This window comes from Copadichromis virginalis, linkage group LG3, assembly GCF_057382275.1.
Source record: "Copadichromis virginalis isolate Kocher_CV1m ecotype Utaka linkage group LG3, C_Virginalis_male_GT1.1, whole genome shotgun sequence".
Taxonomy (NCBI): domain Eukaryota; kingdom Metazoa; phylum Chordata; class Actinopteri; order Cichliformes; family Cichlidae; genus Copadichromis; species Copadichromis virginalis.
Genome location: NC_140620.1, coordinates 15,944,030 through 15,956,907, shown reverse-complemented (window position 1 = coordinate 15,956,907; position 12,878 = coordinate 15,944,030). Strand labels below are relative to the sequence as shown.

Sequence of the window (12,878 nt, the reverse complement as noted above, 5' to 3'; positions counted from 1 at the left end):
TACTGTTTGTGGTTGAGCCGTTTGTGGTTTAAACAGAAACTAAAGGAGCTCAATTTTTCTTTTTCTGGGGACAGAAAAAAGAAGCTGCAGGTGTTTCCTCACAGGGTTGCCAATCTTATAAGGGGAAGTAACATGTCTGTGACCACAGGCCATGACTCTAAAGCAGTTTGGTTAAAAACCATCTTTTAGTTAATTTAGACCAGTGATCACTGCTCCTTTTGACGGACTTCACTCATTTCTCTGAATGGATTTGACTTCAGTGACACCGGATCAAAAACAGGAAAATGAAAAATCAGAAACTGTCTAAACATTTAATTTCTGTTTACAGATTGTTTATTCCTCTTTGACTAAAACTCCAACCTTCATAATGAAATCACATTTTCTCTTTTATTTTATAAAGAGAAAAATATTTCATTTTTCTTAAATGTAATTTTGTAATTTTACTCAGTTACTGTAACTGAGTACTTTTACTCTTTTTCTAGTCTATTCACTGACATCTTAATCCTGGGTTCTCCTGAGCTTGAACCTGAACGTCAGACCAACCATCGACTGCAGGAGACATGAGCCTCAGACCATCTCACCATCACTATCTTCATCATCATCATCATCATGATCATCATCATCAGGTGTGTCATTTTTAGTTACAGGAGCGCAGCGACGACGGCCATGTTTGAGCTGTAACTCTTTTCTGAGTTTATGTAAACAGACACTTGTTCACATACACGAGTCAGCTATAACTAAATAATATTGATAAAATAAGTTGCAGTTGTTGTAGTTTCGCCTCTGCTCACCACCAAAGTAAGATTTCAGTCAAACAATCAAAGTGTAAGTGAAGTGCAGGCATTTTATAAAGTTTGACTGTAATTTTAAATGTAAGGCCCTCAGAGACGTCATCAGAAAAACAAAACAGTTTTAATGAAACTGCTGCCAGTCAGTCGTTCAGTTGCTTCATCCCCCCTGAGAACAGAGAACTGTATCAAAGCTGAAAGTCTGACCTGCATCACAGTGTTGCTGTATTAAAATCCACTGTGGTGCTGTACAGAGACATTTTACAAAAACATATGGACCTAATTGCATTTTCATGTCTTCATATCAGGAACAGTTAACTGAAGACCATTTTTAAAATTAAATAAATATCACAAAGGTCCTGGGTTTGAGTCCTCCATCTGGTCAGGGCCTGTGTGGGTTCCTCCCACAGCCTGAATCACTAAGTGTGAACGGTCTCTTTGCCCTGTGACTCGCTGGGTACCTCGTCTCTCGCCCGATGGCAGTGCCCCTGAATTAGGATCCCCAGCCTGTTATTTATTTATTTTAATTTAAAATGTGAATTATAGTGTTCTCTCAGTCATCAGAACCAAACAGAAGGATTTCATTTTTCAGAGTCATAAAATACTTATGATAAATTCAGCCTATGAAAACGTATCTTTTCCTATAAACATGTCCTCTGGGATCAAACTGTCATTAGAAGCAAGAATTCAGTCATATGTATATATTATTAATGCTGTTAGTCTTACTATTATTGTCTCTCTCTGTAGCCCACCTTTCAGACAATCGCTGGCATGAGAATCACGGATTGTCCTCAGCTACTTTGTCATGTCTCTGTCTACGTCGTGCCTGATTAGACTTGTAGCATTCGTAAGAGACAGTCCTCAGGTACACCACGATTCCGAAGAAATCTCAGAAGCGGGCTATCAGTGTTTGTGTCCATGTTGAAAGCAGGGCATTCAAAGTTAAGTGCCAGTTCTGAAGAGCGTGAGCTCTCCACAACTACCATGGATTTGGGTTTCCGAATGCAACACGTTTTACGTTCTTACAATAAAATTTTTTATTGTAATGGTATTTTTTTTACGTTTGCACAATATATGATCACGTTCGTACAATATGATATTTATATTGTACGAACATGATAATTATGTATATTGTAATAACGTGATATTATGTTGTTCAAACGTGAAAAGTATATTGTACAGACAGGAAAAGTATCTTGTTAGAACAATAAACTTTTCACATTATAACGTGATATACTTGTATTTTTCCTTTGCCTGGGTGGCAGCTCATACGCTTCCGTACCCTTAACAGATACTCTGACTCATAACTATCGTAAAACGCTACGACCGGAAGTAGAAACCTTTCGCGCATGCGGGGTACCGATCGGGTTTCCGGTGTTGTGCCAAAGTAGTTACCCCCGTCAAAAATTGTTTCCCCATTCACGGGAGCGCGCAAAGTAGGAGGAGCCACTTGCCCAGCTCCGTTCTGTACGCTACTTGTCACTGATCTGCAGTCGACGCGATAAAGAGTAAAAGCTGGAAAACAGCAGACTCGATGAATTTAATATTAGTTTCGTGACATTGTAATGTGCCGTGTGGAAGACAGTTTACCTTATACTGTACACTGAAATAACCTGCTGGGAATACTTTGTCTAGAAAAAGACTTTGATACTATAATACTGTAAAACCAGATGCGATCATGGAAACACGTTCCTCTCCAGTGACAGTGACACTGACTCTCTTTAGCTACTTGCATGCCATATGTCTTTGAGGATGATGTAGTAAGATGACTTAAAATGATATTAAAGTGTTTTAGGATGATAGTTTAGGGGATATTTGGTGTTTTAAAATAGGCAGTTTATATGTTTCAACTATTTGTGGATTGGCTACAGAGAAGGACTTAAGTGGGTCAGACTAGTCAAGCTCCTCTTTTTGTCAGTGTAAAGATGTTTTAACTAATCCCTGAGATATTTTAGTGTAAGAAAACAGAGCAGTTTCTTTTTTTTTGTCCCGTTTGGCTCTTTTGCCATCAGAATTATTGTCTAAAGGCGAAGAAAGATGCCCAATGGATTTACTTTACCAAATTGACCATCCCAGCCTTGCCATAATGGTCTATTTGATTCACCTTTGCTTTTATTGTTTATTTTATTCTATTTTATTTTCACTTGCTACACACGGGACAGACATGACTGGGGGAAAGAAAGAGAGGTAGGGAAAGAAAAACAGCGAGGAAGAGGAACGGTGATAAAGGACAAAAACAAAAACAAACAGACAAAAAATCCATATATCGATCACCTGGATCACCTGTCGAGCAAGAAATAAGAGAAACCAAGCAAAAAAAAAGCAACATAATAAACAACATCACAATGATATATGGGAATATAACAGTAAATACTAAATATTAAACATTATTGTGCAGCACGTAAGATCGACAGCGCACAGTGTGCTTTGAGGTAGGAGCCAAAAAGGGTGTAGTTTGTGTGTGTGAGCACCTGTGTGTACACCTGTGAGCATGGACGCACTTGTTTTTAAAAGGTTCCTTCATGCAATAATCTGCTAGAGGGTGTGGGGGGGCCACAGCCCCGTCCTCCAGGGCATGAAGCAGGTATGGAGGAGATCCAAACTCCAGACATCCAGAGGCCCTCAGAACACAAGAGACCAAGGAAGAACAACAGAGGGGCAGCCGCGCCACTGTCCCAGAAAGAGCTGAGGGGAGCCCCAGATGAGGGGTCATTCAGCAGCGGAGCAGAAGCCAGGGGGGGTTGCAGTGACGTGCCCGTGAGCTCCGCCGGCAGCCAGCTGTGCCAGAGTCACAAAGCTATACTCTAGCCCCGGGTCTAGGTACCCTTGCCCCTGGAGGGGGAAACTGCACCCAGACCCAGGTAGTGTTACCCTTTTCTCTGGGGTGGAGAGAAGCAGACCGCCCCGACTCCGCAGCAGCAGGGAGGCCCCACACTCCAGACCCCAGTCGGATGGCCAACTCCTCCTCCCAGCCCCCCCGCCCCAACAGGCAACAGAGAACGGGGGTGTGTGAAGACTCCAAACCTCCCTCCTCCCGCTCGTATGTAGTGTTGATGCATGTGTATTCTAAGGTGCATTTAAAACCCAGGAGGGCATGGAGCTACCTGCCAGAGAGCAGCAGGTAAGCACATAGCCCCTCCTGATAGCCCTCAGTGTCTATATGCACTTAAAATTGAGAGGTGGGCAACGACGCCAGGGGTGAGACCAGAAGTTTTGGTCTAAGTTAACCAGACAGAGAGCAATTTGAACAATACCTCTTAATTTTTTACTACATGATAAAGAAATTCTGTTGTGGTAAATGAAAGAAATGTGTCAGCATGATTTAAATTGTAAGAAATAAATGTTTAAAATTAAGGAAGAAGAGAAAGTTTCTGTCAACTCACAGAAGATATCCTGTTGGGTTTTTGTTTTACTGTGAAAAACCAAAAATAAAAATTCCACGACACATTCTCTAGAACAGGAATCGTGGTGGAGCCTGTCAAAATAAAAGCCCCCGCACTGCTTCGTTTTGTGTTCCAGGGGAAATTTAAAGGCGTGGCATAAAATGATGATAACACGAAGCACTCAGCCCAGGCACGTGAACGCATGCGCATATGGATGCGCACTCACTGATCCACCGTATATGACATTACCGATTATTTTACATATAAATCCTTTATAAATATACATTTCGACTGCAGAATATTTCCATTTATAAACATTTTTAGAGATACAAAAAAAAAAACAAAAACAAAAAAAAAAAACCACGCACTCAGGAACACCGGAAATACACGTATTTCCGTAACAACAGCATCGCTCAGTGGTCGCGTCTACGGGTTCCCTCCATTGTTAAAGTGGAATTATTGAATCCATAGAGTGTGTTGGTGTTTGGGATGTACCGGGAATGGCTTCACTAACACTCCCGTCTCTCTGCTGGGCTCAGCTTTTCCTCTTTGTCGTGGTTTTCGCTGAAGGTGAGCTCTCCTCCAGCTTCCACTTTCTCTTCTGTTACACCACAACGGCAGTACGCGAACATTCCTGTTGTTTACTGTAAACAACTGTCACGTATTTAAAAATAAAATAAAATAGAAACATACAAGCTGCCTCAGGACACAGCGAAACCTCTGAGGCCCGAGTTTCGTTCACATAAAGGACACAAACAAACAGAAAGCCTCCTGTCATAATCCCTTCACCCTGCCCGCCATGACAGACGTCACGAGGCGAAGGACGGAAGTGCAGGAGACTTGATAAGGAGTAGCTCAGCGAATCAGACTGATTAATAATTTTAATATAGAAGTGGATGAAACTACAAAACCCGAAGATGCACTTTGATCTGGTGGTTTGTTTTTCAGGAATCATGCGGCTGCATTTTCCTGTCTTTTCATTTCATTAAGGATGCTCCCAGTTTCTCCTCTGCTAAAGGAGACAATGAAGGAAGCATTATTCGCGAGCTCAGCAGAGTCAGGTGGTGTAGCTGGCAGGTAGACTGTTGTGCACGGAGGTCCAGTCCCAGTTACCAGGTAAAATATCCTCTGTGGAAACCCAGCAAACATTTAAAAAAAATCTCAGATGTAAAGTTAAGTCTTTAGTGTGATTTGGCGCATCTCAAATAAATGAATGAATAATCCAACAAGCAGCTATATTAATACTGAAACAAACAAGAAAAGAAGGTAAAAATATTCCCTCCAAACAAAACGTATAAATTCTAAAAAGGCAAATCAGTCTGTGCATGAACACATTGCTCCGCCCATCAAAAAGTCACCTATCCGGTCGTTAAGTCTGACGTCACTAGCCGTGTCTGGGCCTAAACTCCGCTGCAGGTCCATATATCAAACGATCAGTAAACTTTAGTTTAAACTAATTAAACTTTCATTTAACGGAGTTAGAAGTTAGCAGGGAGTTAGCTCGCTAGCTTCTATCTAAATACAATATAGCATGTCCTGACTGCGGGGTTTTGGAAACAAATTAAAACGTACAGCTCTGCTATCACTTCCAGCATAAATGAAGACAGAAAACTAAACAGCAGTGACGTTTGTAGGGTTACTGAAGTTTGGCTCGCTGGTGTATAATGATGTGCTACGTGACCGCTAGCGACACAGCTATGTTAGCATAATATAAACAAGCTAACTTTTTTTCCACTCGATAAAAGTTACCGTGAGTGTTCTCGGTGGTCAGGAACAAATGTAATCGCATGGCAGGATGCTGTAAAAGGACCAAACTTCAGCCAGGAGAACAACTGAGATAATCCATCCACAATACGAGGTTAGTCATTCATATACTGCTGCATGGGCTGGGCTGTAGTTACATCCTAAGGTTTTAAAAACTGAGCTTAAATAAATGATTAGCGGTAATAAAAGCCGAGGGAGGTCAACAGTGATCACTGACTGTTTTAGGAGCTTTTTGAGATCAAATAGAAGAAAATACAAAACATTGAACATGTCTGTTCAGCCTCCTGCCCTCTGGAAAGAGATACAGAAGTCTCCGCTCCCGCACTACCAGGCTCACCAACAGCTTCATCCACCAGGCTGTGAGACTGCTGAACTCTCTTCCCTCCCGGCTCCCAGCCAGCAGAATCACCAGATTGGCAGAAGTATAGGAAGACAGATTGGACTCTACCCCCCCCCCCACGCACACTCTCCAACAAGGAAACACTCTCTGAACCAAGAACTGAAAACATTCCTGACTTGCATTGCTATTGCACACACCTGCTGCTATATATATATATTTTTAGTATTTCTTTTAGCACTATTTATATTATTATATTTTATATATATATTACTATTTATTACCTTATTGTTAGGGCTGTTTTTGTTGTGCATCTGCACCTTATTGTTGTCAATGTCTACGCATGGGACAGTGTGAAACGTAATTTCAATTCCTTTGTATGGCAAGTACATTTGAAGAAATTGACAAATAAAAAGTATTCTATTCTATTCTATTCTATGTTAACAACACAAAAGCCATATTAAACGCAGACTACTTTAGACCCGGAAGTAGGATTCGTCGCGTCATCACTTAACGACCGGATTGTCATTAGGGATGGGTATCGTTTAGGTTTTATCCGATACCAGTACCAAACCGGTACTTTTGAAACGGTGCTGGTGCTTAAACGGTGCTCGAACCTGTGCTTAAACAGGGCTCGCAAAATCGTAGCCCGACGTCCTGGAGCTAGCGATTTTGCCAGTCGGACTACCAAAATCTATCTCTCCCCTGCCCGTCGGGCTATTGTAGGAAGGAAAAATATATGTCAATGCTTTTGCATTCTTTCAGAAATGTAGCTGGGTAATTATGTCATTGGCATCGGTGAGCCACTGTCAATATGTGACATATTGAAGTCGCGTTTGAATTTGCGCTTGTTTTTTTGCTTTCACTTTGCAATCGCGCGAACTGTGTATAGAGAGCGACAGCACTGATCTGTGAGTGATGATAATTTGCGCACCAATTCCTCTGACATCGTCTTATTAATCGTTAGCTTACTATGCAAACATGACAAGTGAAATCTCCCGCAGCAAGCTTAAACATGTGAGAGGTTGATCGCGCAGAGAATCGCTGAGCTTATGTGAGTGCGCGTGTAAAAGCAGCAGGATTTATGTTTTAGTTCTGCTGAGCCAAATAAGACAGGTCAGGGTGAAGAAGTGACAGCCAAAGAAAAGTTTACCGCAAAACGGAGAAGTTATGACAAATCAGACTATAAGGCAAAAAGAAAGTGCAGCTTTATGGTTTCATGGACAAAAGAATTTCTGTGGCTGCAATATGACGAGCTATATAACCAGGGCTGCACATAAGTGGTCCGCAGGTGCGCATTCACTGTCAAAATAAAAAACAAGCACAAGATAAGAAGTTGCAACGCGTGTTTGCATACATAAGATTTTCTGGAGGAGGACAGACATTTGTTTAGAACTCTTAAAGATGTCGAAGAAGCTCCTTTAAGCAATTACTTTGGTGTTCCTCTACCTCCAAAGAAATGTCAGAAGGAGTCCGAACCACAAAAGAAGCACGTATTCTCGGAAAAGTGGTTGCAGGAGGTGAGCTGGCTTCAAACAAATGATGAACGCACAGAGATGTGGTGCAGAATGTGCCGTGAAAATCCCACTCTAGCGGACAAAAACAGTGCTTTTTATATGGACGCAAACGCGCGTTGCAACTTCTTATCTGCTGCGCGTCTTTTATTTTGACAGCGAATGCGCACATGCGGACCACTTATGTGCACCCGTGTAAATAACATAATGTTCTGCCAGGTGTGTTGTTGGTTTTCCTTCGATTTCTGAGTGGACAAGCGCCTTTGTTACTGGGACCAGTCATTTTAAGAAAGGCCCCCATTAGAACCCATGAGAAATGCAAGAAATGCATTATTGCTCAGTCTGCAATATCTTTCCCAGAACAAACACCAATTGCAAATAACATACTAAAAATAAACCTGAAAAATCTGTTTAGAACAGCTACTATGTTGCAAAGAGTGAACTACCACTGGCAAAATTTAGCAGTCTTTGCAAACTTCAAAAAGCAAATGGCCTCGATCTTGGTTCCACTTGTCTCTTACCCGTGACTTCAGCGGAAATTTCAAATTCAGGATCTGACACAGACTGATTCATGTTCTACACAGTTCTTACAAGTTCATAGAAATTTCTGTTCAATTAGAACCAAGTATTTGAGTTGATGATTGTCATTTTTATACAATGTTGTAATTTGTTTTTCAACAATTTTTTGATTAATGTTTTGTTTCCTTTACAATATTATACTTTAATGAATAATATTGTAAAGGAAACAAAACTGGAAACAAAACATCAATCAAAAAATTGCTCTCTTTTTTATTCGGGCTACTTAAATTTATTTTGGGCTACCAAAAACTGAAGAGTCCCTGCCCGAAGGGCTACCAGGGATTTTGAAATTTCGCGAGCCCTGTTAAAGAATGGAGAACACAAACTTTGTCCAAAAACCTCTCGTGTTCAGCTGTTTTTTTATAAAAAGATAACAATGTTAGCCTTTTCTGCAGCTATGGGGCATATATGGTATCACTCTTGGCTGGAAGCAGTGCTTAAACAATGGAAAAAACACAAACTTTGTCCAAAAACCTCTCATGTTTAGCTGTTTTCCACTTTTTCTTTGGTCATTTTGGCCAGGGTGAAGGGAGTATCTGTCATCAAACAAGAATACAGCTGCATGTAACTACGACGGTGTTTGCTAGTTCACCTTACATGCATTAATGTAATAACGTGGTTAGCCTACTCAACGTAAATTACACACGAACAACATTAAGCTACTCACGCAGAGAAGAACGGCTGCTGCTGCATCATCATCCGTCATCATTTCTGCTACACTGGCAGGGCTAGGGGCCAGGACTCTCCTCCTCTCCTCTTCGGGTTTTTGGGGGATGTTGCTAACTCCGGGTCCGATAACAGGCACCACACCCGCAGTAAATGTGCTCGGTGTGAGGTCTCGCAGCAAGCTATCAAATACGGTGCATTTCTTGGCTTTTAACAAAATGCTATACCAGGTGTTTCATCAGATTCGAGGAGTTGCCTTCTTTGCACAGTACCAGCTTAAAGCACTTGTTGCAGGCTGCTGAGTTTGCATCTTTTGCTGTGAAGTACAGCCAGAATTTGACCGCTTTGCTTTGGGCATTTTTAATCTGTAGCTCTGCTCTAAAAGAACATACGTAAAAGAGCCTACGTACCTGGGCCCGCCTACTACGCTCGCAAAGGTAAAATGATTGGCTAGAATCCAAAGTGTATGACATCTCAGGGGAAAAAAAATCACTGAAATAAAGCACCGAAATGTGCGCTGCTTTTTGGTCTGGTTACTACGGTTTATGTCAGAACAGGTGCCATAATGGCACCGGATACCCATCCCATCCCTAATTGTCATTTATTGGATTGACGAATGTCGGTTGGAAAAATTTCACTTAGTGCCCAACTGTAAGGTCAAGTGGCCTCTGTTCTACTTCCACCTCCACAGCAGCCACAGGTGATGTTATCAATACCCACTCCTTTCTGTTTTTCCCCATACACACAAATAAATCAGGTCCATCCTCTGTGCTTTCTAGTGAGCGTTACCGCAGTGATCTTCTTCACTGAGAACTGAAACTTCGCCCAGCTGCCCACATCTACTTATTTCTTCCTGTTTCCCAAAGAGCCAGATCATCAGATTCTCCTGTGTCTTAAAAATATCTATCATTTAATACTTATTATGCAACTAACTGCATGTCTCTGGACTGTGGGAGGAAGCCAGACTACCAAGAGAAAACTGAAAACTGCTTGTATATAACAGGAGTCTGATCTGACTCACAGCTTCAAAGGTTTGGCAACTTTCTTCTAAAATAAAGTGCAAGAATTTTTGGGGGTTGTTTTTCCTCTTATCTGTTTCAGCGGAGTTCACTGGTCTCTCTCTGATTAGCTGATGTAGAAGTGAACAGTTGTACTTTGACCTTTAACCTCTCTGCTCTGTGTTGTTTCCTGTTTCAGCCCAGAACACCATCACAGCTGAGCCTGGACAGGTCGTAGTTCTACCATGTCGAATTCCAGCAGGCAAAATCATCCAAGGTATGAAGTGGAACAGAGCTGACCTGGAAGAATATGTGCTTTTTTTCCGGGATGAGCGGCTGGATCCAGATGGCCAACATCCATTTTTTAAGAACCGGGTGGATCTGCAGGACAGGAAGATGAATAATGGAGACGCGTCTCTGGTTCTGAAGAATGTGACGACTGCTGATGATGGATCATACAGTTGTAATATTTTCAACAAAGAGACAAAATCATGGGAGAGCATCAACACCGTCAGCCTGACTGTTTCAGGTGAGTGAGTAGAGTTGAGTGTGTGTGTGATCAGAGGTGAAGCTGCTTCCTGGTTGTTGATGTTTGTTTCTAAAGATGTTGTTGATGAGACTTTGTAGAAAGCAGCTGGTCTGAGTGATGTGATCAGAGTGCAGTAGATAATGTCTGACAGCAGTTTGAAGAGGAAATGGATTCTGTTCTGTTCTTCACTCATCACCTACCTGACAGCTGACACCTCACACGTGTTTCTCACCTGCAGGTCAGACAGGAGGATCTGTTGGACTGATCGTTGGTCTGAGTGTTTCTGCTGTTCTTCTTGTTGCTGCTGTTGTTGGTTTTTTGATCTACAGAAAACATGAACGACAGAAGCGGGATTTTAACTAGCATCCTGATGAACAGCAGGTTTCAAATGTCTCTACGGTTTAGTACGTGTAAACTAACAAAACACTAAACTTACAAAACAACACTGGTTTAAAAACTAAATGTTTAATTTATTCCTGGGTCACACTACATGACATCACTACATCATTTACCCGAATCGCTATAATTGAGAGAAATCCTGGAAAAAAATATTAGGACATAATAAGTGACAAGTTTCACCTGCTCTATTTGTACTTCAAAGGCCTCTAACACCTGAAATCTTTTATTGTATGAAGGTAAAATATTGTGTAGCTTCAATGTTCATCATCTATCCAGATCTATCACAGTGACATGGAACCACCCACCGTATTATAAAGCCTTTCCATTTAATGTATTTAAAAGTGTTGCTCTTCCATCACTGTCACTGGCAGGTCTGAATGAATACTGACCTTAAAGGTGAAGGTGAACCCTGTTTGAATGACAGCATGTTGTTTACCAGTTCATTGATATTAGTGAATGACTCTGGGTCAGAGATGTCAAACTGGTTTTACATCGTGGGCCACATTAAACTCTTTCTGTCCATGTAAAGTAGTTTAAGTGCACATTCAGTCTGACATATCTCTGTGTAGGAAGGAGAAGTGCAACTTTACCAGCACCTCTGAGCTTTCTCTAATGCATTTCTGTACCAGATGGTGAAAAAAACTGGAACTTTCTGGAACTTATCAGCCTGTTTATTGTTTATTTACTTTGGTGTCGTATGAATCACCTTTGATGAGGTCGTCAGCTGTAAAGGAATATGTTTTTTCCCCAATAGCAGCTTATTTTATTATTTATTCATTACCATAGAAAATGATAGCAGGTTATGATATGGATGAGTTACTCAGAGAATTGAATTTGTAATCTCTGACCTTTGTGAAGCTTTTCAGCTTAAAATGTCAGAACGACCAGACACCAAAGACAAACCCACGGCGTACAGGAAACTTTACTACACTACATAAGGAGTAGAAGACGCTAAAATACTAAATAAAAACTAAAACATTTTCATGCTATAACATAAAAACTGACCTCGCGCATGTCAGCTGATCCTTTTGTCATTTTTAGTTTGTCATAGAGACAAAAAGTGACGGCATTTAGAGCAGAACATCCTAAGAGGAAGTTCGACTCTGTGGTTTTACAGTTACGCTGTGTGCAACTGTGAATAGTTCAAAGCAAAGGAGGAGTGATGCCAGTGTAGCTTAGAAAACAGTCGACAGCCAGGATCACAAACACTACACAGTTTCTGATTCTTTTCCTGTAAGTAACTCGTTAATGTAACTCTTCTTTCTAGATAACAATTTGATGTCAAACGTGACTCGTGTGTGCAAATTAAAGGCTTTACTATTTTCTATCCGTCCGTCTAGTGGCTCTAAGCACTGGCTGCAGTTGTTCGTAACTTCATCAGTGATGATGGTGAAACAACGGAGTAAACAAATGACATTAAATGTGACTAAATAAAGGGACCAGTGAGGAAGCGTCAGTACAACAAAAAGATGCAGAAAACAAAACGATGGAGTAAAAAAAAACAAGGTTAAAAGGAAAACACAGGAAGTCTGGTACTGATGTATTTTGTTCTTTGGGGTCAGGAAATGACACTAAACATATTTACTTTGCACACAGGAACATGTGAGATATGGAAAATGTTCAAAACAAAGTTTTGACTCGTATTTGTTGATTGATTTATGACCAGCTGCTGCAGCTTGGAGCATTAATGTGATTCTTTGTTTATTTTCACTTGAATGTTCACTTGTTAATGCTTGTTTGCAACGTTCTGCACTACAGGAATAAAAATAAAGTTTAAAAATCATCACTTACTTGCTTTGTTTCTCTTCCTGTGGCGTTTGTGTCTCATGAGCACAGAGTTTCTTTGTTAGCAGGATTCATGCCGGCTTTCTTCTCTGTAGAATAGAAATTTCAAACAAAACTTCTTCGACTTCCAAGCTGC

At 41.0% G+C, this 12,878-nt stretch overlaps 1 protein-coding gene across 1 annotated transcript; it reads left to right on the top strand.

The window, feature by feature from the left end:
* The first annotated feature begins 4,542 nt into the window (after window positions 1-4,542).
* LOC146713034 (uncharacterized) lies at window positions 4,543-12,284 on the top strand. Its single transcript, XM_085452424.1, has 3 exons — window positions 4,543-4,741; window positions 10,229-10,558; window positions 10,797-12,284. Exons 1-3 carry the CDS (start codon window positions 4,672-4,674, stop codon window positions 10,919-10,921), a joined length of 525 nt encoding a protein of 174 aa, XP_085308550.1. The 5' UTR covers window positions 4,543-4,671; the 3' UTR covers window positions 10,922-12,284.
* The last annotated feature ends 594 nt before the right edge of the window (window positions 12,285-12,878 follow it).

Coding starts and splice junctions, on each gene's coding strand:
- LOC146713034 (XM_085452424.1), top strand. CDS start 4,672: ATGGCTTCACTAACACTCCCGTCTCTCTGCTGGGCTCAGCTTTTCCTC. Junction 4,742..10,228: donor TGTCGTGGTTTTCGCTGAAG/GTGAGCTCTCCT, acceptor TTCCTGTTTCAG/CCCAGAACACCATCACAGCT. Junction 10,559..10,796: donor CGTCAGCCTGACTGTTTCAG/GTGAGTGAGTAG, acceptor TCTCACCTGCAG/GTCAGACAGGAGGATCTGTT.